This window comes from Lagenorhynchus albirostris, chromosome 1, assembly GCF_949774975.1.
Source record: "Lagenorhynchus albirostris chromosome 1, mLagAlb1.1, whole genome shotgun sequence".
NCBI lineage: Eukaryota > Metazoa > Chordata > Mammalia > Artiodactyla > Delphinidae > Lagenorhynchus > Lagenorhynchus albirostris.
Window position 1 is genome coordinate 77,621,817 of NC_083095.1, and position 24,359 is coordinate 77,646,175.

Genomic DNA, 24,359 nt, shown 5'->3' on the forward strand with positions numbered 1-24,359 from the left:
CCTCTGACCCTCTCCAGCCGTCACTCTCTCTTTCAGAGATTTCTGCACTGGCTGTCTTTATTTTGTCTTTATTTTCTGCTTGCGCTCCACCTCGGCTAAACTGGCTCTGCCCTTGTCACCCCACTGAGTGAGCTCTCACCAAGACTACGATTGGCCTCCGTGTCACTACATCTAATGGACACATTCCAAACTCACATTACTTTGCCTTCAAGTGACATCCTACCCTATTGACCATACTCCTTCTTGACACTCTTCCCGTGATTTCTGTGGCTTCTATGACATTGTCAATGCCTATTTTCCCTCTGATCTCTTAGGTTTCTCCTCCTCCTTCTCTGTGCTGTGTTTCTCTTCCTCTACTCATCTTTAAATATCTACATTTTCCAAGTCCTCTTCTCTTCCCTTCTTAATCCATATTTTTTCCCCTCTCAAAGCTTGATTTGCTATCCTTAAGCCAATATCTCCTAAATATTATCTCCATTCCAACCTCTCTGATCCATACATCCAGATGCCTATCAAAGTTTCCTCTTGGATGCTTTCCAGGCCTTTTGAATTCAATATGCCCCAAATCCAGTTCATAAGTACTATCTGTCCTAACACTTTCCTTCTCCCATATGCCCTATTTCACTAAACAACATGTCATCCATAGGCAGCTAACTCTAGTTACACTTGACTCCTCCCACTTTGATCCCTTCACCACCCTATACGTCCCATGAACCACACCTGAAGTCAATTTAATCCCTGTCTATTCGTGTCCTTTTTACATATGAAGGACCTATACAGTTTCCACAAGTTCATGTTTTCGCCTGACAATCAGCCCGTTTGTGTTCAACTCCCATCTTTGCTGCTTCAAAACCTGTGCCCTCGCCTCTTCTCTTTTGCATATGCCAAAGCTGCTCTCAGTTAATTCCCTCACTAACAGTGCCATATGTTAGTCCCCCCCTCCCTGCCTTTTCTTTTATGGCTTCAGTCTCTCCTTCTCTACGGCCTCCTTTTTCTCTGCCTAAAACATGCCTGTCTCTCTCATCATGGAAACTCCTTCTTTATAACCCAGATTTTGCTTCAACACCATTTTCTCTTCTTTTAACTCTCAGCTGCTTCACAGAACAGTGAACACTCACTGAAGAGGTTCTGGTTCAGGTAACAGTGGAGAAGCTTACAGCAGAATAATCTTCCTGACAATAACAATTATAAATTTTGGAAACACATTAAAAAGATAACTGTTTGAAGGTACTGGAGAGCAATCTAAAGCCGGAGGGAAAAATACGACTCTTGAAAGAAGGGAAGCCAAGTAGGTGATATGCACCTTTAATTAAAATTTCCCCTGAGGCCACTCCCTTGTTTATGGATTTTATAGGGGATTGATGGCAAGAAAAAAAGCTGCTGTGGAGTCAGAGGGCTGAGTTTGGGGTTGTTGGAATGTCAGGAAATTGAAGAGGAGAATGTGGGAAAAGGAGGGAACCACTGTATATGAAAACCCCAAATCGGCAATAAAAATGCCCCTCAAATTCTGGCCCACTCATCAACTGTACAGGGCAGCACTCCAAGTATCAAATGGAAAGGAACAGCTGGAATGCTTAAAAGGAAGGAAGGTTTCAGTAGCTACCTGGTTTTGGAGTGTCAGAATTTGGTGTTCAAGCCTAACTGTCTAGATGGGGTTAGGAAACACTTCAGGATTTTCCTTAAAACCCAGATGGGCTACATCCCAAGACTAACGACTATATCCTCAAACTAAATGCAAAACTAAAAGAGACCAAGGCTCCAGAAGATCAAGGAGCTCCACCAGTAGTTTAATTGCCTGCTACAACAAAATACAGTACTCTCTAGGGAAAGAAAAGTGAAAACAAAATAACTACAAAACATCGGCTACAATCTTCAGTATAAAATAAAAATGACTAGACATGCAAAGAAATAGGAAAATGTGGCTCATAATCAAAGGAAAAACCAGTCATAAGAAGCAGATCCACAGACAACCCATATGCTGGCATTAGTAGGCAGGATTTAAAATAACTATTATAAATGTTAATGAATTTATCAGAAAAAAATAAGAACAATGGGAGATGTAAACCTTAGAAATAAACTACTGAAAATTTTGTAATTTAAAAAATACAATATCTGAAATAAATTCAGTGGAGAGAGTTAATGGCACTTTTAAATTAAAGAAACAAAAATAAGTCAATAGGAATTATTCAAACTGAAGCACAGAGAGAAATATAGTTGAAAAAAATGAACCGAGTTTTAGTGGCCTGTGGAATAACATAAAATGGTTTAATGTATACGTAATTGGAGTCCCAGCAGGAGAGAATAAGTGTGGCAAAATAAATATTTTAAGAAGTAACAGGGGACCTTCAAGATGGTGGAGGATTAAGACATGGAGATCACCTTATACCCACCAATACATCAAAAATACAACTACATGTGGAACAACTCCTACAGAACACCTACTGAACGCAGGCAGAAGACCTCAGACTTCCCAAAAGGCAAGAAAATCCCCACGTACCTGGGTTGGGCAAAAGAAAAAGGAAAAAACAGAGACAAAATAATAGGGACAGGACCTGCACCTCTGGGAGGGAGCTGTGAAGGAGGAAAAGTTTCCACACACTAGGAAGCCCCTTCACTGGTGGAGACAGGGGTTGGGCGGGGCAGAAGTTCGGAGCCATGGAGGAGAGCGCAGCAATATGGGTGCAGAGAGCAAAGCGGAGAGATTCCTGCACAGAGGATTGGTGCCGACCAGCACTCACCAGCCTGAGAGGCTTGTCTGCTCACCGGCAAGGGCGGGTGGGGGCTGGGAGCTGAGGCTTGGACTTCAGAGGTCAGATCCCAGGGAGAGGACTGGCGTTGGCTGCGTGAACACAGCCTGAAGGGGCTAGTGCGCCACAGCTAGCCGGGAGGGAGTCCGGGAAAAAGTCTGGACCTGCCTAAGAGGCAAGAGACCATTGTTTCAGGGTGAGCGAGGAGAGGGGATTCCTTCCCTGTCTGCACACAGAAGGCAGAGCACTGACTAAACGAGCTCCAGAGACAGGTGAGAGCTGTGGCTATCAGCGAGGACACCAGAGACGGGCAAGAAATGCTAAGGCTGTTGCTGTAGCCACCAGGAATCCTGTGTGCAAGCACAGGTCACTATCCACACCTTCGCACCTGGGAGCCTGTGCAGCCCGCCACTGCCAGGGTCGCATGATGCAGGGACAACTTCCCAGGGAGAACACACGGCGCGCCTCAGGCTGTTGCAACCTCATGCTGGCTTCTACTGCCGCCGCAGGCTCGCCTCACATTCCAGTTATGACTACCGTGCCCCTCCCTCCACCGAGCCTGAATGAGGCAGAGCCCCCTAATCAGCTGCTGCTTTAACCCCCTCCTGTCTGGGCAGGGAACAGATGCCTGAGGGCAACCTACATGCAGATATGGGACCAAAACCAAAGGTGAACCCCCGGAGCTGTGCAAAAAAAGAAGAGAAAGGGAAATTTCTCCGTGCAGCCTCAGGAGCAGTGGATGAAATCCCCACAATCAACTTGATTTACCCTGCATCTGTGGAATACCTGAATAGACAACGAATTGTCCCAAAATTGAGCCGGTGGACATTGGGATCAACTGCAGACTGAAGGTTTGCTGTCTGAGACTAACTTGTTTCTGAGGCAGAACACTCTTTGACATAAAGCACAGCAAGACCCTTTTTGACCCACCTCCTAGAGAAATGGAAATAAAAACAAAAATAAACAAACGGGACCTAATGAAACTTCAAAGCTTTTGCACAGCAAAGGAAACCATAAACAAGACGAAAAGACAACCCTCAGAATGGGAGAAAATATTTGCAAATGAAGCAACTGACAAAGGATTAATCTCCAAAATATACAACCAGCTCATGCAGCTCAATATCAAAAAAACAAACAACCCAATCCAAAAATGGGCAGAAGACCTAAAGAGACATTTCTCCAGAGAAGATATACATATGGCCAAAAAAGACATGAAAGGATACTTAACATCACTAATCATTAGAGAAATGCAAATCAAAACTACAATGAGGTATCACCTCACACCAGTCAGAATGTCCGTTATCAAAAAATCTACAAACAGTAAAGGTTGGCGAGGGTGTGGAGGAAAGTTAACCCTCTTGCACTGTGGATGGGAATGTAAATTGATACAGCCACCATGGAGAACATATGGAGGTTCCTTAAAAAACTAAAAAAAGAACTACCATACGACCCAGCAATCCCACTACTGGGCATATACCCTGAGAAAACCATAATTCAAAAAGAGTCAGGTACAGCAATGTTCATTGCAGCTCTATTTACAATAGCCAGGAGATGGAAACAATCTAAGTGTCCATCGACAGATAAATGGATAAAGAAGATGTGGCACATATATACAATGGAATATTACTCAGCCATAAAAGAAATGAAATTGAGTTATCTGTAGTGAGGTGGATGGACCTAGAGTCTGTCATACAGAGTGAAGTAAGTCAGAAAGAGAAAAACAAATACTGTATGCTAAGACATATATATGGAATCTAAAAAAAAGAAATAAAGAACGTTTTGATGAACCTAGGGGCAGGACAGGAATAAAGAAGATGCAGATGTAGAGAATGGACTTGAGGACATGGGGAGAGGGAAGTGTACTGGGACGAAGTGAGAGAGTAGCATTGACATATATACTCTACCAAATGTAAAACAGATAGCTAGTGGGAAGCAGCCGCATAGCACAGGGAGATCAGCTCGGTACTTTGTGACCACCTAGAGGGGTGGGATAGGGATGGTGGGAGGGAGACGCAAGAGGGAGGGGATATGGGGATATATGTATACATATAGCTGATTCACTTTGTTATACAGTAAACACTAACACAACATTGTAAAGCAATTATACTCCAATAAAGATATTAAATAAAAAGAAAAAAAGAAAGATAAGTAACGGGGACTTCCCTGGTGGTGCAGTGGTTATGAATCTGCCTGCCAACGCAGGGGACACGGGTTTGAGCCCTGGTCCAGGAAGATCCCACATGCTGCGGAGCAACTAAGCCCATGCGCCACAACTACTGAGCCTGCACTCCAGAACCCACGAGCCACAACTACTGGCCCATGTGCCTAGAGCCCACGCTCCACAACAAGAGAAGCCACCACAATGAGAAGCAAGGAAGAGTAGCCCCTGCTCACTGCAACTAAAGAAAGCCCATGCGAAGCAACGAAGAAAAAAGGTAACAGCTGTCAAATTTCCAAACTTGATAAAAAAAGACAAACCCAACCAAGAGATCCATAAAGCTCAGCAACATCTAGGCAGGATAAATAGAAGGAAAACCACCCTCAAATACAGCATTCAAACCGCTGAAAATCAAAGCTAAAGAAAAAATTCTTAAAACCTTCCAAAGCAAAAGACTTATTTCATATAGAGAAATGATAAAATGATACCTCATTTTTCATTAAAAAAAAAATAAATGCAGTCCAAAGACAACACAACACCATCTTTAAAGTGCTGAAAGAAAAAAGTCAAACCAGGATTTTATAACCAGAGAAAATATCCTTCAAAAAACAGAGACAAAATAAAGATATTCTCAGTGAACAAAAAAAGCTGGGTGAGTTTGTCTCTGGCAGATCTTCACTATGAAAAACGCTAAAGGATATTCTTCAGGCTGGAGGAAAATGTACCAGATGGAAATCTGGATCTAAAGGAAAACCTGAAGAGCACTAAAAATGTTACATACCTGGATATTATTTTTTATAAAAACCATCTTTTTTCTTTTCTTAATTTCTTTAAAAGACAATCGACTCTTTGCAACAAAAATAATAAAGTATTGCACACTATATAACTTGTAGAAATAAAACACATGTCAATAGTGCACAAAGGATAAGGATAGTAATGTAATAGTAACTCACAGAAGATTGTGATAAGTTAAGGATTCATATTGTAATCCCCAAAGGAACTAGTGAAAAACAATACCAAGAAGTAGAGCTATAAAGCCAATAGAAGAGATAAAATGGGACATTTTAAAAAATATTTGATTTATTCTAAAGCAGGCAGAAAAGGAGAAACTGGGACAAAAACTAGGGTATATATACACACACAGAACAAATAGCAAGATAGTAGACTAAAACCCAATAGTATCAACTATTACAATAAATGTAAATGGACCAAACACTCCAATAAAACAGTAGAGATTATAGAATGGGGGGGAATCAACACTTAACTCTATGCTGTTTATAAGGGACATATTTTAAAAATAAAGATAAAAACAAGTTGAAAACAAAAAGATGGAAAAAGATATACCACACAAACAGTAAGCATTAGAAAGCTTACGGCTAGATTAGTATCAGTCAATGTATATTGTAAGACCAAGGATAAACAGTTACATTTGATAATGAGAAAAGGACCGATTCATCAGAAAACAAACAAAAATTCTAAATGTGCACACCTAAAACAGAGTTTTAAAATACATATGACAAAACTGACAGAACTAACGAAAGACACAGGCAAATCTTCAGTTTTTAACATCTCTCAGTAATTGACAGAATAAGTAGATACAATTTAGTAAGAATATTCATCTTGACATTCATGAAACACTACATTCAACAACTACAGAATGCAGCTTTTTTAAGTACATATGGAACATTCTTCAAGATATACCATATGCTGGGCTGAAAAACAAGTCCCAAGAAATTGCAAAGGATTGAAATCATACAGAGTATGTTCTTTGGCCATATTAAAATTAAATTAGAAGTCAGTAACATAAAAATCTACATCCCACTAATTCATCTTACTTTTTAAAACCATTCGCTTATTGCTTAATCCTTTTTATCTAACTTACTCTCTCTGACTCTCCTTTATATGTCACTTTTAAGGTCACAAATGTCCTGCTGATCCTCAAATCCAGGCCTTTTAATTAATTAATTCAGTACATGGGTAACTTAACTGAATAAAGCAACAGTTCCTGAGGACCTAATGTGTGTCTGACCCTCTTCTGGGGATAATAAATGCTATTGCTTAAATAGCACTTTGGATGTGTCAGGCCCTATGTAAGTACTTTACAATTATAAACCATTGTTATTAAATCTTCATGATAATCCTATGAGATGGGAACATTTTTAAAGATGAAGAAACTGGGGCAAAGAGAGAGAAGTCATTTGAACCATGGTCATAAAGCTATTAGGCAGTGAAGCCAAAATTACCAGCCCAGAAATTCTAGCTCCACGGCTGTGTTTCTTAACTGCTATACTATATAAGCATAGTTTTTTTTTTTTTATGTTTCACTTTATTGTGATTTGCAAATATTGCTTTATTTTCAAATTGAAGGTCAGTGGCCACCCTATGTTGAGCAAATCTATCGGCACCATTTTCCCAACAACATTTGCTCACTTTGCATCTCTGTGTCACATTTTGGTAATTCTCACAATATTTCAAACTTTTTCATTATTATACTTGTAATGGTGAGCTGTGATCAGTGATCTTTGAATTACTACTACGACTGGCTGAAGGCTTAGATAACGGTTAGCATTTTTTTTAGCAATATTTTTAAATTAAGTTATGTACATTGTTACTTTTGGACATAACGCTGTTACACCCTTAATACACTACATTATAGTGTAAACATAACTTTTAAACTCACTGGGAAACCAAAAAAATTCGTGTGACTCACTTTATTGCGATATTTGCTTTATTGAAGTGGTCTGGACCCAAACCTGCAATATCTCTAAGGTATGCCTATATAGTCTTTGACTTTAGTGATCACAGAATGGTGGAGGGCAGGAGAAAAGACAAGTAAACCATCCTACTGCAATGCAATGGATGTTTTGATCACCCCTCCACTACCCCATTTACAATGTTTCTGTGCCTTATATCTCAATACTGAGGCACTTAGTAATCTGCCTTATCACCTCTTTATAAACTTACTTTCTAGGAAAAAATATGATAATCTTTATATTGTAAAAAATTAGCTATAAAAATTTTAATATTGCTTCATGTGTTGAGAGCATCTGCATTTTAATAGATTCTGTTTGATTTAGGCAAAATACATATTTCTAACTTTGGAATGTCAGGCATTCAGAGGACACATGAAGGAAGGTTGTGGGAGGCGTGTGGAGATCTGCCCAGGTATTCTTAAAATCTAACCACTTGAAGAAATATGGCTTCTTTATAATTAAATAAGTTAGAGTCATAATACTCTTTATTGATGAGCATTATAGAAATTAGACAGTGATTCGAGTTTGTAATGAATCATCTTCAGGAAGTCATCTAACTTTGTCTCAATTGTTCTATCTTTCTTTTTCTGTAAATGAGAATAATATTTGCTCCATAGGGTTGTAAAGATTAAATGAAAGAAAGTATGTAAGCACCGCGGCATATGATGCTTGATAACTGTTAAAAAACCAAAAAGATGTGTTAAGTCTCTTTATATTAATGTGTAAGTCTCTTTATATTGTAAGACAAGGGAATTTTTTGAAATAAGTTTTATAATAGTTTGGCCTTTCATAAGATCTCAAGTCCATAGAGAACACTACACACTAAAGTAACAATCAGAAGTTCAGAAAAGGGTATACAATGGCAGGCTGAGCCTCTGTCTGTAAATTTGCATAGGCCTAGTTTTTTAGGAGTAAACAGTAAATCTTTCTGAGCTGAAGATAATAAAAGCAACAGAAAATAAGGGTTTTTTAGCCAAGAATTCTATCCTAATTCATGTCATTGACATAATGATGTTTGCACAATCGCAAATGTTTAATTCTGGGTCTTGAGAACCTATACAAGTTTTCAGAAACCACAGCAGACTATTTTTCAGTTTTCAAAAGACGAGGTGAAAACAAAAGGAATAAAATTTACCCTGAAAATGTTCAGTTTGAAAATTAGATATGAAACTGGATTTTTCACTTTGAATAAACCATGATCAGTAAGACACAATGTTCCCTGACAGAGGTAGAACTTTTTTCTGAGACACTAGAGCCCAAAGGCTTTAGATGTGACACTGGCTTTTGAAGGGTACTAGGGTAAGTTGTTTCACTTCATCAATCGCAGTTTCATTATCATTAAAATCAGTGAAACAAACAAACCTCAGTCTGTTGCAACTGATTTTAAACAAAAAGTTCCCATATTTTTCCTCCTTTTTGATGATCTACAATACAGTTAAGGAAGGTGGAAGTCAGGATTTGGAAAGGTGTTGGGCTGCAGTAGTTAAGTAATGGTCATCAGTGAAGACTCCTATGGGATAAGGCTTATGAAATTTTCTCTTTCGGCATGAGAATCTGACCTTCAGTTAATTGTCCAGTTTTGTTCTTGGGACAACTTGATAAAACTGATATGTTAATTATGTTACTAGGGAACATTACTTAGGGTGAAAATGATCCCTGATTGGTAGCCTGTCTCTGGACTGGAAAGACCACCAGTACCTCATGGAAAGTCCTATATTTGTGATTTCCCCAAGTATGATGACACTTGTAGTGGTGGTGGTCCTTCATGGGCATCTCAAAAGCTATGTCTATGGAGTTGTTACAAGATACACTGGCTCCTGGGGTCCATGAGGCTTTTAAGCCATGGTGACTCCACACCTGCCTGATGCGGACCTTGTCTCTTTGAACTTGAGCTGTCATTCGGGTTGGGGATTCAGAAGGCAGCCCCTGGATGGCTGCAAGGATTCCCGCAGGAGTGCCTGACACTTCCCAGCAGGCAAGCTGTGGTCCCTGTCCTACTGAGCAGACTGGGGTCTATCAGCATCTTATGAGTCTGGATGTGAAGTTGAACCAAAGACAACCCGCTTGTGGACACTGCAGATACATCATAGATGAGATATAATAAGAACCAGAGGAAAAGTAGTAAATTCCTGATTCCTGGGAACACATTTTCCACTTAAAAATGACAGTCAACAAACATTTGCTGCTATTGATAAAATAGAGAAGCAACACTTCCCCTCGATGTTTCCTGGTCTCTGGTTTTAACCCTGAGTCTTCCCTACAAAACAAAATACCTTTTAACTCCCCAAGCTGTGCTCATTAGAATGGAAAGCTGAATAAGGGTGCTTTCATGAACTAACATCTGCAGTTTAAGGGGCCTTCAGAGAAGGGTGGGCCATGACAAACAGGAATCAAAGTCACAAGAACTCTCCCAAGTGCTCAACAGTCTCCAGGTCTATAGCAAGTGTTCACATTCTTATACTTTTGCTTCTTATTCTTCTGCCCTCTCACTCCTTGCTTCAATATGACCTCTTTTTCTCAGGGCTCATATACTGAGAATCTCTTTTCAGTACCTTATCTCAACTGTTCTTTCTCTGAGGGCTTTCTTCTCCCTAGAGTTCATCTCAGTTTTCTCTCTCTGAGCCTCAACTAGCTTGAAATACCCTTGACTGGGAATGCCCAAGGTCACCATTTGGCTCTAGCCAGCTGATAAGAGTGACATTTGAGATCTGTGTCTCATGCCCAGTGCCTTTTGGGAATACACACGCCTTCTCACTTCATTGCATGGCTTATATTAGTTTCCAAAAGCCTAAGAATGGCACAGCTGGTTGTGAAATCTGATGGTAGAGAATTAGGAAAAGTTTCTACTGAAAAGGGAGGGGACAGGCCAGAAGAGGTGTGTGCAATAGTTGGAGCTGGTTGTAGGAAAGCCTGAAGCCACAGAAAATGGGCTCATCTAGCAGGCTGCTCTCAGGAGTGGTGACGGGAACTTCTGAAGACCTACTCTATCCTTTCCAGGAACTTTACCCTGTTTTTCTGTAAGAAGCCCTCATGGTACATTTTCTTCATACTGTATATAAAAGAGAGACACTCACATGATAGTGGGTGTGCTAACTGTAACAACTGGTATATCCTTTTAAGAAAGTAGTTTAATATTGTTTATCCTTCTGATATCATTAATTCTTCTCCGGGACATTACTCCAGGAAGCAACAGTAAACCAACAAAACCACATACATGATTTTTTTTTTTTTAAATAACCACGAGGGCTACATAGCAATATGGAACTGACTGAACTGACTGAAACATGAAAGAAAAAAAGCGGAATGTCTGAATATCTACTATGAGTACGACTTTGAAAATATATGGGTACACGTGGACAAAGGCCAGAGTGCAAAACAAAAATGAAAACAGTTGTGACAAGGGAATATAGTTATAGATGACCCATTCTATTTTGTTTAAAAATTCTTCAGTCGTGTTATCTTGTTTTACATTTAAAATGAAAAATTAAAATAAGGACAATCACTTAGTCAAGCAGGGGTTAGGAAGGATTCGTCTTAACCCTAATGTATTTATGAGTGCTGTAGTTTATTATTTTTACACCTGTGAGATACAAAGAATTCTTAGATTATGATATACAGTTCTCTTTAATTTGTTTTAGGTAATCTGGTCTAGGTAAGAGTAAATCGCAATAGCCAGTGGTTAAACAGAGTTTACAATGTGCTAGGTGGTTCACATGTATTCATTCATTTAATCCTAATAACGACCTTATTAGGTAGGTCCTATTAAATTCCCACTAGGCAGAGGGGAAAACTAAGTTCAGAAAGGTGAGATACCCTGCTCAAGGCCCTGGCTTAGTTGGTGAGTGGTGGAGACAGGATTCCAACTCTTGCCAGTCCGGTTCCAGAGCTGTGCCCTAAACCAACGTCCTATGACCCACTCAGTGGATGACTAGAAAATGGTACCATGGGTTTCTAATTCAGGCCAATGCTCTTTCTACTGCACCAGGCTGCATCTTATCCGGCCGGTGAGAAAGCTGAAAACAAGACTGAGCGACTTGCTCATGGTCACATGATGAGCTAATGGCTGAGAATTAACTTCTTGACTTATAATCTAATGAGCTTCCTATTATCCCGGACTGCTGGGAATGAAAAGAAAAAAACCTAGCTAAGAACAAAAGTAAATGAGAAAAGGCTTCAGGGAAATCAAGCCTAAGACCTTTAAAAAGATAAAAATCTTCCTTGTCTCTTTGCTCTGGCATTCATTTGAACGTGACCCTGTCCTACATGCCACTGACATACATATGTCTCTGCTTGTGGATCAGTGACCTACACGGGAGGGAGCAGGGAGAGGGAGAAGAGAGGGCTTCTGGGAGACACAGCCATCACGGTGCACATCTGCTGCGCTACGATTAGCCCAGACTCTGCATGTGTGCCTCTGTTGTGTATGTTCACATGGAGAAATGACATATCAATCAGGTGGGCTCACTGGAAAATGTAACCATCTTCTGATTTAAAATTTAAAAAGATTCTGTAAGAACAACTGAGCGTGGAGGGGTGATGGTTAATTGTGCGCCAACTTGGCTAGACTACAGTACTCGGTTATTTAATCAAACACCGATCTAGGTTTTGATGTGAAGGCATTTTGTAGATGTAATTAACATCTGCAATTAGTCGACTTTAAAGGGGATTACCCTTGATAATGTGGGTGGGCCTCCCCCAATCAGTTGAAAGCCTTAAGAATAAAAACTGAGGTTTCTTGGAGGAGAAAAAAAATCTGCCTTAAGACAGCATTAATTCCTGAGTTTCCAGTTGATCCGAACCTACTGATTTCAGACTTGCCAGCCTCCCTAATTGCATGATCCAGTTCCTTAAAATAAATCCATATCCATCTATCCACCCATCCATCCACCCACCCATCCATCCATCCATCCACCCATCCATCCATCCACCCATCCATCCAGCCATCCATCCACCCATCCATCCACCCACCTATCTAGAAAAAGGGAGAGATCCTATTGGTTCTGTTTCTCTGGAAAACCCTGACTGATATAAAGGTCTTTCCAGGACTACAAAGTACTGTGAGAACACTGGGCACACAGATCCACCTGACATACAGTTCAGGAAAAGCAGAAAGCAACTGAAAATGCAGGAAGCAAAGTTTGGCTGAGGAGAGATGATGTTACATGCCACCCCGCAGGTGGGAACCAGAGCAAACATTCCTCTCTGCCCCCAGGGCACAGCAGGCAGTTACAACAATCTCAGCACAGTCACAGCTGAAAGTGATGAGCTTGCTGTGCAACACAGGTCCAAGGATATGAGTCCCTGTAGCAATAAAACGATAGCTGGGAGTACAGAACACGCACTCAGATTTCTAGGAATTAACAACAAGGAAGGTGCGCTGGAGGTACTAAAAGAACCTCCTCCATGAAGACTGACAATGACCTCAAGGCATCCTCCATGCCCTGCTGAACACTGAACGACAGTGTTCTCATCTGCTTCCCATTTTAAAAATAAATGTGTCCTTTCAGATTTCTTCCTCACCATCCTTATCACCCTCACCACCATATCCCAGCAGTCCCATCCCCTAGACGACTTTGGGGTGCCAAACGGGAAGACAGGGCAGACAGTCCACCTCACCTTGGCTTCTGAAGTGGGTTCCAAGAAGCACAGGCGATTCCCAAGTCCCTCAGCTGCCAGGCAGAACTTCCTCTGTTCCTTGTGAATGTTGGCGATGCACTGGAGGACCACTTCATCTTCCTGCCAGGGGAACAGAGACCCATGTGAGCAGGGAGGGGGCTACATCCCCACGCAGAGCCAAGCCCCCAGGGCACCTCGCTGTGCCTTTACCAGGTGCGCTGAGGGGCACATGTCTTTGAATATTAGATAAAGGAGACTTCGTTCTTCACATGGCACAACCGAGCTCCTCCCTTGAGTTAGGACTCTCCTCAAATCTGGGGTGGGGTCAGAGAGAGCAAGTACATGGAACAGAGGTACTACTTAAATACACCGCGTGAGCCTCACTTGTGAAATGTACAAACTGCCCACCATCCAAGCGAGCAGCTGGTTTCAACACTTGAGTGAAGGTGAAAGTAAACCTAAGCGATCTCTCCAAAGGAACAATGAAACAATGAGGTGAGATGGAGGGAGACAGAGACAACAGCAGAGATCTGAAGGAGGCGGGATTTGTGGAGGGAAAGTCCATTTTATGTCAGGGAGAGAAGAGATGTGTTTTGTCGGGGGGAGGGGGTGCATGCAGTGATAACGCACCTGCCGGAGGTGACAGAGGAGGCTGTGGAGAGAGGCAGCAGATGGGTGTCAGACATATGGGAAAGGAAGACAGAAAGAAACCTGGAGGAGCCAGGCTGGAAGGAGATGCTGAAGGCCGAGTGGGGGAGCCACTCTGGATTCCCAAGGAGGCATCAGTCTCAAAAGCAGCCCTCCTCCAACTGCAGACACCTTGTTTGAATGGCATTCCTCTGGTTGATGGTCCAGAAATGAGGCTGACCTCCGTTTACACTAATATGCTCACCTCGTGCTCAACCCTGCCTGAGGCGGAGAGGAAAACCTTCTCCTTACCAACCACTCCCTCCTTACTCCTCCCACCTGTCAGTCCACATGCTCTCTCTCGGCTACCGCCTGACTTTGGGTTGCAAACATCAAAAAGATTTCCAGGCATGGTGAAGTTAATGGACATATATACACTACAAAACGTAAGGTAGATAGCTAGTGGGAAGCAGCCGCATAGCACAGGGAGATCAGCTCGGTGCTTTGTGACAGCCTGGAGGGGTGGGATAGGGAGGGTGGGAGGGAGGGAGATGCAAGAGGGAAGAGATATGGGAACATATGTATATGTATAACTGATTCACTTTGTTATAAAGCAGAAACCAACACACCATTGTAAAGCAATTATACCCCAATAAAGATGTTAAAAAAAAAAAAAAAAGGAGTAACCAGAGAAGCACCAGGTAGAGCTTTCTCCTTAGCAATGGCTGTCCTGTTCCCCGTCTCACTCCCATGTCCCCGGTGTTAGTGTGTGTCCTGGAGTATTGGAAAGGCATACTAAATGGGCACGGTTTTTCTTCACCTGTGTCTACAGCCTATGTGGTCATGGGGAAAAATGAAATCCTCTACTTGGTGGGAACATGAAGAGAGTCAATAGAACCAACCCCCAGAAAGATGGCTGTAGGTGCCCAGGGATTGGCTAGGGGCAGCAGGGAAGTTCGAGAAGCCACAAACCACAGACATAAGAGGTGCAGACTGAGGGAATTAAAAAAAGCTCCACACTTTCACTAGCACTGAAATGTCACTGTTCCTCACTAAATTGAGTCAGTAATAAATTCAAGCCTCTGCGTCTAGTGAAGCCGGAATTCAGTCTTCGTTCGAACTGAGACAGAAGAAAACTCCAGAATACCACTATTCTCAACATGTGGGCTCAGGGAAATCTCTGACAAGGATGAAGTTTTTCCCCAGGGGGCAGTCTCCCCCAGATCCCACAGCAACCAGCGGTGATACCATCCTCCCTAAGGGGCACAGGCCGTGGGGGAGTACTCTGAGTTGATGGAAGAGTGCTACAAGACAGTGGCCGTGGGCGTTCAATGGTCTGTACTGCAAGAGGCAGTCCTCATAACATATAATTTACCTGTCCAAAATGTCAAGAGGACCCCTGTTGAGAAATATCTAAATATCTCCCACCTACGCCCCACTCCCCAGTGAAAACAGGAAAATCTGGAAATCACAGGAGTGGTTCCACGGACCAGACTTTTCACGAACTAGTGAAAGTCGACAGGGTTTTCTTTCCAATATGTGTCTTAGAGAATCCCTTTCCATGCTCTCCTTTCCCATGCTCTTTCCACCCCAAAGTGCCCAAACCACCTTGCACTAGCTGCCGTGGGATCGTTGTCTTCTGAAATTGACCTGTGCTATAACTCACAACCTCGGCTGCCAATCAACTGATGAGATAAAAGAACTGCCCTGGGGACTTCCCTGGTGGCGCAGTGGTTAAGAATCCACCTGGCCATGCAGGGGACACGGGTTCGAGCCCTGGTCTGGGAAGATCCCACATGCCGCAGAGCAACTAAGCCCGCGAGCCACAACGACTGAGTCCGCGAGCCACAATTACTGCAGCCCGCGTGCCTAGAGCCTGTGCTCCACCACAGAGAGAAGCCACTGCAATGACGAGTAGCCCCCGCTCGTCGCAACTAGAGAAAGCCCGCACACGGCAACGAAGACCAAACGCAGCCAAAAAGTAAATAAATAAATTAATTAAAAAAAAAAAAGAATTGCTCTGGCTCAGCAACCACTTCCTAAAGAGCACCCCTGTACAGGCGCTGTCCAAGTCAGCACTGTGGGGGACACAGGTGGTGTGGGACTCTGGGTCAAACGCACCCTTCTCCAAACACTTTCGCATTTTTCCACACGCTGTCTGGAACCGTATGCTCCGTGCTGACCTGGCTACAGACACCATCTGGCGTGGCAGCCCGTACCTGCCTTCGCTCCAGACAGCAGCTATTATCTCCACAAACCTTCAATAGACAGACATCTGGATCCTTGGAGTGCTTGACCAGGAAATCTCTGCACCATTTGGAATCATAAGATGAGTTAATTTAACCCATCTCATGAATTCTCTCACTCCCTAGTGAAACACAGAACACAAGTCCCCCCCAGTTACCAGCCCTATCTAGTTTATTGATCCCTGTACTGATGTATACTTTCTCCCCTCTTGTTATCTCGCTTCCTTTCTCCCTTTGATTTAAAGCAAACCTGGGAATTTCCAGATAATTCCGTTTCCAAGGAAGCCCCTTTAATTGAAGGTTGGAAATTCTTCCACATTTGTTATCTCCTCTCCCCAGAAGCTCACGCTCTCCTCACATCCAGTGCCAACTCAGATCATTCCTCTTCTACTCAGGTACCAACACTCTTCTAGTCTGAGACACATGATAGCCAATCTCCACATCTTCTCTGGCAATCTATCAACAGACTAGTTACTTCTCCCACCATTTATCTGACTCTTAATGACAATCAGGAACTTTGATAAACATTTTTGTGTGATTTCACCACACATGTACTGACTACCTTCCAAGGGCACAGAATTCTTCCAGGCTACCGTGGAGTACACCAGGTTTTATAAGAGGAGATCTGTTAATACTGTCATGATGGAGCTGACAGCTGAGAGCCCAGCCCACAGCCTTTCTCCACTCTGCTTCAGCCATCATCTCAAGTAGCTTCAAGGTTCATGTGGACAATCTATTCAAGAAGAACACCTAGACCTAATGACTGCCGCTCTGTTTTAGTAACACACTCTAATGAACATTCCCTGTCATAACCTAGAATGATTCCAGTTCTAAAATCCAAAACTAGACTATCTCACTCTATAGATGCAATCTCCTCGCTTGCCTGCGTTCTCATTCTCTTCCACTATTCTTGCTTTCCCCTTCATCAAGACGTCTAGTTCCAAGAGGGCACTGCCAGCTCCATTATTTCCACCACCCCAGCAAGGAAAATGATTGATTTTTTGATAGAGAAAACAACACAATTTTGAAGTTTTGTTCTACTATAAATTTATGGGGGTTTTTGTTGGTAATGCATTCTCAGCTTGTTTGAATCTTTATTCACTGGAACCAGACCATAAAATTTGTCCTTTTTTGTAGGACTTAATAGCAGATCCAACACAGTCAATATCAAATAATAATACCTTCCATCTGTAAGAGGGCACAATAATCAGTAATGGTGAGACCTTTCAGACCCAGCCTCTGTCGTTAAGGGTGAGGGGTATGAATCCCCTAGGTCCCCAGGAAATAATCTCTGTAAGATCACATAAAGGTTTCTGGATTTCTACCAAATAAGTCAAAAGGTCTCTGCCTGGCTTTTTTTTTTTTTTTTTAATAATTATTATTTATTTTATTTATTTATTTTTGGCTGCGTTGGGTCTTTGTTGCTGCGCGCGGGCTTTCTCTAGTTGCGGTGAGCGGGGGCTACTCTTCCTTGCGGTGCACGGGCTTCTCATTGTGGTGGCTTCTTTTGTTGCAGAGCACAGGCTCCAGGCGCTGGGCTTCAGGAGTTGTGGCTCATGGGCTCTGGAGCGCAGGCTCAGTAGTTGTGGCACACGGGCTTAGTTGCTCCGCAGCATGTGGGGTCTTCCCGGACCAGGGCTCGAACCCGTGTCCCCTGCATTGGCAGGCGGATTCTTAACCACTGTGCCACCAGGGAAGCCCTCTGTCTGGCTTTTAAAGCATCCCTCCCCACCACTGTTGAGTTCTCCCCTTTACCTCTAACCTTATCTCTCCTCCATTCCTATTGCCTACTGCCTCCCAAATAAGTCTTGCTCAGCCTCCATGAAATGCTCCTTCTTGAAATCCCTCCATTCCTTCATTCGACTCTGTATTCTCCTAAGTTCTCCTACCTTTCCAATGGATCCTTCCCATGTTCCCTTTCTCCAGCTACCCCTAAATATAGGGATTGCCCAAGGATAGGTCTTTGTCATTTCCCCTTAGCAACCCCATCCATTCTTCAGGCTTCCAGTTTTATTCTGAGAAGTCGTTATGCCATCTGTACCTCCAACCTGAAGGCATCCCAAGGTCCCAAACCTCCACCTATTCCTAGGTTGATCCACGGACTTACCAACACCTCAAAGCAATATGTCCCAATGCATCAAAAGGCTTCCTTTTCCATCTACTCTTATTTTATGTTTCCTGTGTTTGTTCATGACACATCCAACCCCTCTGCAGCCCAGGCTCAGCATCGTCACCCCCTGTCTATCTATGAGCCCCCTCTCCCTCCTGTCTTACAGCAAATGGGCCAGAGGAAGGAGAGACTGGAGTTCTAGAGCCCAGGACAAGGCTATAACAACACCCAGAACATTCTTCCTCTGGTCTGTTCCTGCAGGCATAGCTCCTACCTTATCATTTTCCTGCTGAAAATCCACTATGACTCTCTACACTATCCATAAAACAAATATAAATTTCTTGAACTAGAATATGAGGACCTTCACCTTCCAACTTATCTTCCCAAGTTCTTCCCTACAGACGTCCTTGGCCTTCTTTACCTCCATGCCCTTACTCATGCTGTCTCTAATTCTAAAGCTGCCATGATTTGCCCTATTTTTCCAAGTTCGTAGATTCCCTAGCCTCCCAAGCTTGGCTCAAATACCACATTCTTTATGAAGCCCAGGTCATGTCACCTCTCCTGCCGAACTTCCATAGCAATTATCACCCTACTCTTGCATTATGATTATTCATATGCATGTCTTATCCCCAGCTCCATGTTATATTTGGAAATGCCTCCCGTTTGCTAATCTCTGATTGTGTAACAGGCACTGTGCTTTATGCACAATAACCCATTTAAGCTTCACATCAACATTATGATGTAGGTACTATTGTAATCTCTATTGACAAATGAGAAGCCCCTGTGCAGAGCAGTTAAGTAACTTGCCTAAGGTCTCACGGTGGCAAGGGGTAGAGCCTGGTATCCAGTCTAGGCTCTATATCCATGGTCTCTCTCAGCTCCTCTCGGTTGACTTTGTACCCCTTGAGGGCAGGATCCCCATCTGGTTCAAGTTTACACCTATCAGGATACCCACAAGCACGGCACCTTATACACATTATACACCCAGTTATAACTTATTGAATGGGCGTGTTTTCACCTTGTAACCCCAGTTATTTACAAACTCTGCTAGAGCAGAAAACTGCTTCTCCAGCCAAGCTGGGAACACAATGCGTTTGGTAAAATCACGTTGACTGATCGGGATACGGAATCCGATTAAAAGACGAGATTTCTCTACTCTCACGTAACAATAGTTAGTGTAGAAAGGGTCCCTGCTTCACTGGTGAGTCAGAACTGAGTAATCTCATCAAAAGAGAACAGACGTTGACGTAACGAAGTAATAGGGAACCAGCAACGATGAGGCTTTAGGGTCCATTTCAAAATTTTTTAGTTTCTGTTGCTCAGTTGTTATTATTACTGATAATAATAACCAGTCACTCTATACCAGACACTCTGCTGAAATCTCCCCCCAGATTATTTAACACTCACATCAACACAGCCATTCTGAGAATGGGGAGACCAAAGCTCTAAGGAATTAGGCAATTTTAATGAATGACCATTTAATGAACAGCCATGATGTGCCACCATGTTCCAAAATCTCAGTTTAATCCTTACAACCACCCTTGGATGGGTACTAATATTCTCTCTATTTGTGGATAAAGCGGTCGAGGCATAGAGAGGTTAATTAATAACACCGCAGAGCATGCAAGTGACAGATTCTGACCTTGAACCTAGGATTTCATGAATCAGGAGCCTGTCCTCTTTACCATGGTGCCAAATTGGCTCTCGACTCCAAGAGACTGACCTTAGCAATAGGTCTGAAACTTGTCTTCCAGACTCTAAGGCCCATGGTGATGGTGTTGATAAAAATAGATATATCCCAGCCCTCTCACGTGGCCATACAACTTATAAAGTAACCAAATTACAGAGCACGATGCCAGAGAGAACAGCCGGAGAACTAAAGAAGAAAACCAAATTTCCCTGTGTCCCATGACTATAACAATGGAAGGAGTGACCATCATCCCCAAACTTGTAGCAGAGGGGAGAAAAAGATTAAAATCCAAGGTATATCATATATCAGCATCCCTCCAAGCTATGTGGTTCACGAGCACCAGCTGCTCCTGTCATAGCTTGAGCCTGTGCTGGTGTTGACTGATTGTCCCTGAACAAGAATATACAGCCTTCAGCTCTCTTTGCTGAGATTTCATATTATCACAGGTCGCCTCTGACAAAGTAAAGTTCTTTCTGTACTCTGCTAGCTAAAGAACTTTGAACTTGAAAATGAATGGGGTTTGCCTATTCTATCCCTACTGCTCCTTTCTTACCCCCTGCCTCCCAGCCCAAGGACTGGAGCGTCCGTTTTCGCCATCTCAGAGTTGATGGCCAGAGGCACCTTGGCTCTCCCTCTTCTCTCTGGGTCATTCGCAAAGGACTCTGGGACAAAATAAAATGGCTGACAGCCCTATTTGAGGTAGATCATCAGGCAGCAGATGACAGCCCCATAGTGAGCTGTGCACATCACTGGTACAGAGAAGCGCGGGAGCACGTGGGACAGAGTGCAGTCCAGCAGATTTCATGGTCCACGTTTAAGTGCAGATATGACTGCAGAGGACAATCCATAACCATTTATTGCTTTAAAAAGGAATATGTGGCCTAGCTACTCATCTTGAACATCAGGCACTATTTTGGGAACCGATACGGTTAGAGCTACCTGCTAAATATATACAGACATGGGTAACAGGGCTCATTCTAAGGCTTTACCCCAAAGCATCTCTTAAATGAAAAATAAGTGGGCTATTGGGATGACGAGACCATCCGCAGATGATTTCACAAGGATTAATGGCACTGGCGGTCTACTGGACATTCTAAGTATCAATCATTTTAACTCTTTGCTTCCTTAGTGTCGAAGCTCCTTAGGAGCGGGGGCCTCTCGTTTCCCCGTGATCCTCAGGGCCTGGCACTGCATAGAAAAGCACAGATATTTGTGAATTTAATGAAAGAATCATATATTTTGAAAACAACTCATAATATTAACAAAATATTTATGTATAAAAATTGCACCATAAAGAGACTTCTGTATTTTCTTACTTGCAGGGTCTAGAATGCCAACATGGAAATCGTTGGGATATATAAAAGGCTCTATGATACCCCGTTCACTTCCACCATGGCCCTATGAGAGCTACAAATATTCTTAATCCCATTTAAACAATTATGAAGCTAAAGGTGGTGACTGAGGGAGGAGGTTAACTAGCCTGATGTCCAGCTCTAGAGGCTGACATTATGTTGTGCCTCTAAGGATAACATTTCTAGGGGTTTGCTGTTGCTATTGTCTGTTTTGGTTTTAGTACGATTACACCTTTGGAACTCATTGTTTTTCCAATCTGTCAAAACTTAGGAATGGCTCCTATCTCTGGTTCCTTACTACTCATGGGTTGCTGCGAAATGCAATAAAATGGAAATGACAGGACCCCAAGAGACAAAGATGATATAGTTTATCATTCCTCCCTTTTTGAAATACTTTCATCATTTGGTTCATAGGGTAGACTTTCTCTAGCTTTTTGCTCCTATCCACTAGCAGTTCCCTCTCCAGCTCCTTGGCTGGCCTAGCCTGTGTAATGCTGGAGTTGTGCTCCCAGACTATTCCTCAGAGTTCTTTTCTTTAACTGAACTCCCCTCCCTGGTCATCTCATTTGGTTTCATGGCTTTAAAAACCATAAGTAGTCATTAATATTAATGACTCTCACATTTGTATCACCAGCTTAAACTTCTCCTCTGAGCTCCAGACTTGTATCTCCCATTGCTTAATATGCCCAATTCCTAATCATCTCCCCTGTACGTTCCTCCTGTGATCTATCTCAGGACGTGGCAACTCCATGCTTTAGATGCTCAGGCAAAAGAAAAACCTTTAAGTCATACTAATTCCTCTTTTTTCTCACCTCACTTTCACACCAGCAACAAATCCCACCCATTCTACCTTCAAAATACATCTGATTGGACCATCTTGCATCCTCTTCACCACCACCACCTGGTCATGCCATCGCCTCTTGTCACCATTACTGCAATCACCTCTGAACTTATTCCCCACTCGTATCTCTTTTCGACACAGTAGGCAGAGGAAGGCTTTTAACTGAGATCATGTCTCTCCACTACTCAAAACCCGCCAGGGGCTTTGTCTTACTCAAGAAAAAGGCAGAATTCTCACTGTGGCCTACGAGGTCCTAAAAATAGGTCTACCTGCCTGTGATCCCTCCTCTATCACTCTTTTTGCTTGCTTAGTTTCAGCTGCACTGGCCTCCTTCTAGGAGCTCAAATTTTTGAAGCATGCTCCTCCCCGCAACCCTTTGCACTGGCTGTTCTCTTTGCCCAGAATGTTCTTCTCCAGATCCCTGCAGGGCTCCTTTCCTCACTTCTTTTAGGTGCCTGCTCAGTGTCAGTTTATCAGAGAGGCCTTCCCAGGCCTCTCTGATAATATAAAATTACAACCCCATTCCCACTCTGCACTCCCCATTTTGCTTAATCTTCCTTCTTTCTGCACTAGCACTTACCGCCTAAGAACATGTGCTTGTTTGTTTCTTATCTCTTTCCTCCTTCATTAGAATGTAACCTCCATGAATACTGTTTTGCTCACCACTGTACCTCCAATGGCCTAAACAGTGCCTGGTACAGGTAGGCACTCCGCCACCAAATAAAAGACTAGTGGTTTTATTTCCTATTAAATACAGTGCCCTCCAAAACCGATGAATTCATCACACCCTTTTAGTCCTTTACAGGAAGCGTCCAAACACTCCTCAGTTTCAGCTGGAATTGCTTATGTTAAGGGCTGACAAACAAAAGAAGCAGCCCACAGCCTACAACCCTCTGGCCCTCTATGCCCCAGCAACACTTCTTCAGCAAAAGAAGTGTCCTGTTTCCTCTTTAAAACTTTTCCCATTGCCGAGAAGGCTGAATTTGAAGTCTGATGATAAAATCGACCCAGCCTCCCCCATGGCTTGGACCCTTTGGAACTTGCAGAGAAGAAGGCAAAGAGGAAAGCCTTCCCTGAATTTATTAGGGAGATCCGCAGGCACTAGGGTTCCCATATGCAATTAAGTCCCTCTCAGATAGAACATGCTGCTATGCGACATGGAAGAATGCAGTGACCTATGACATCTTCTCCTAGATATAATGGTCAATGTATTTAAATTTTCGATTCTCACAGGGTAGAAAAATAATGATCTAGTTGGTACCAAGGGAATTTCAGGCCCCACAGGAAGGGTTTTGCTTTGTTTTGTTTTAATAAAATTATTTGTAACTTGATATTTTGAATCCTTCTCCCCTACACCAGTGACCACACCTGGGAGCATACACACACCCCTTTGCTTTCTTTCTTCGTTAGGCACATCAGCTGGGATGAAGAGCGAGAGGGAAAAAGCTAGAACACTAAAACAAATCATGACGTTCCATGTCTAACCTAAGAGGGAGCAAGGGTCGATAATAGTTGTGGCAGGGAAGTCTCTGGATCTAACATTGCTCTGGACCTAATTTTAAAAAGGTGGGAATGTAAACTGATGCAGCCACTATGGAACAATATGGAGGTTCCTTAAAAAACTAAAAATAGAGCTACTGTATGATCCTTCAATCCCACTGCTGGGCATATATCCAGAGAAAACCATAATTCAAAAAGACACATGCACCCCAATGTTCATAGCAGCACTATAGCTAAGACATGGAAGCAGCCTAAGTGTCCATCAACAGAGGAATGGATAAAGAAGAGGTGATACATATATGCAATGGAATATTACTCAGCCATAAAAAAGAATGAAGTAATGCCATTGGAAGCAACAGGATGGACTTAGAGACTTTCATACTAAGTGAAGGAAGTCAGACAAAGACAAATATCATATGATATCACTTATATGTGGAGTCTAAAAAAATGATACAAATGAACTTATTTACAAAACAGAAACAGACTCACAGACTTAGAAAACAAACTTACGGTTACCAAAGTGAAAAGGGAGTGGGGAGGGATAAATTAGAAGTTTGGGATTAACATATACACACTACTATATATAAAATAGATAAACAACAAGGACCTACTGTATAGCACAGGGAACTCTATGCAATATTCTGTAATAACCTATATGAGAAAAGAATCTGAAAAAGAATAGATACACGTATAGGTATAAATGAATCACTTTGCTGTAC

The 24,359-nt window shown here is 42.6% G+C and overlaps 1 protein-coding gene across 1 annotated transcript in view; it reads right to left on the reverse strand.

Moving 5' to 3' along the window:
* The window catches only part of RYR3 (ryanodine receptor 3), a 563,044-nt gene that overhangs the window by 354,593 nt on the left and 184,092 nt on the right, over positions 1-24,359 (reverse strand). The window contains 1 exon segment of the mRNA XM_060146948.1: positions 13,275-13,394. Coding sequence (XP_060002931.1) covers positions 13,275-13,394 — 120 coding nt within the window.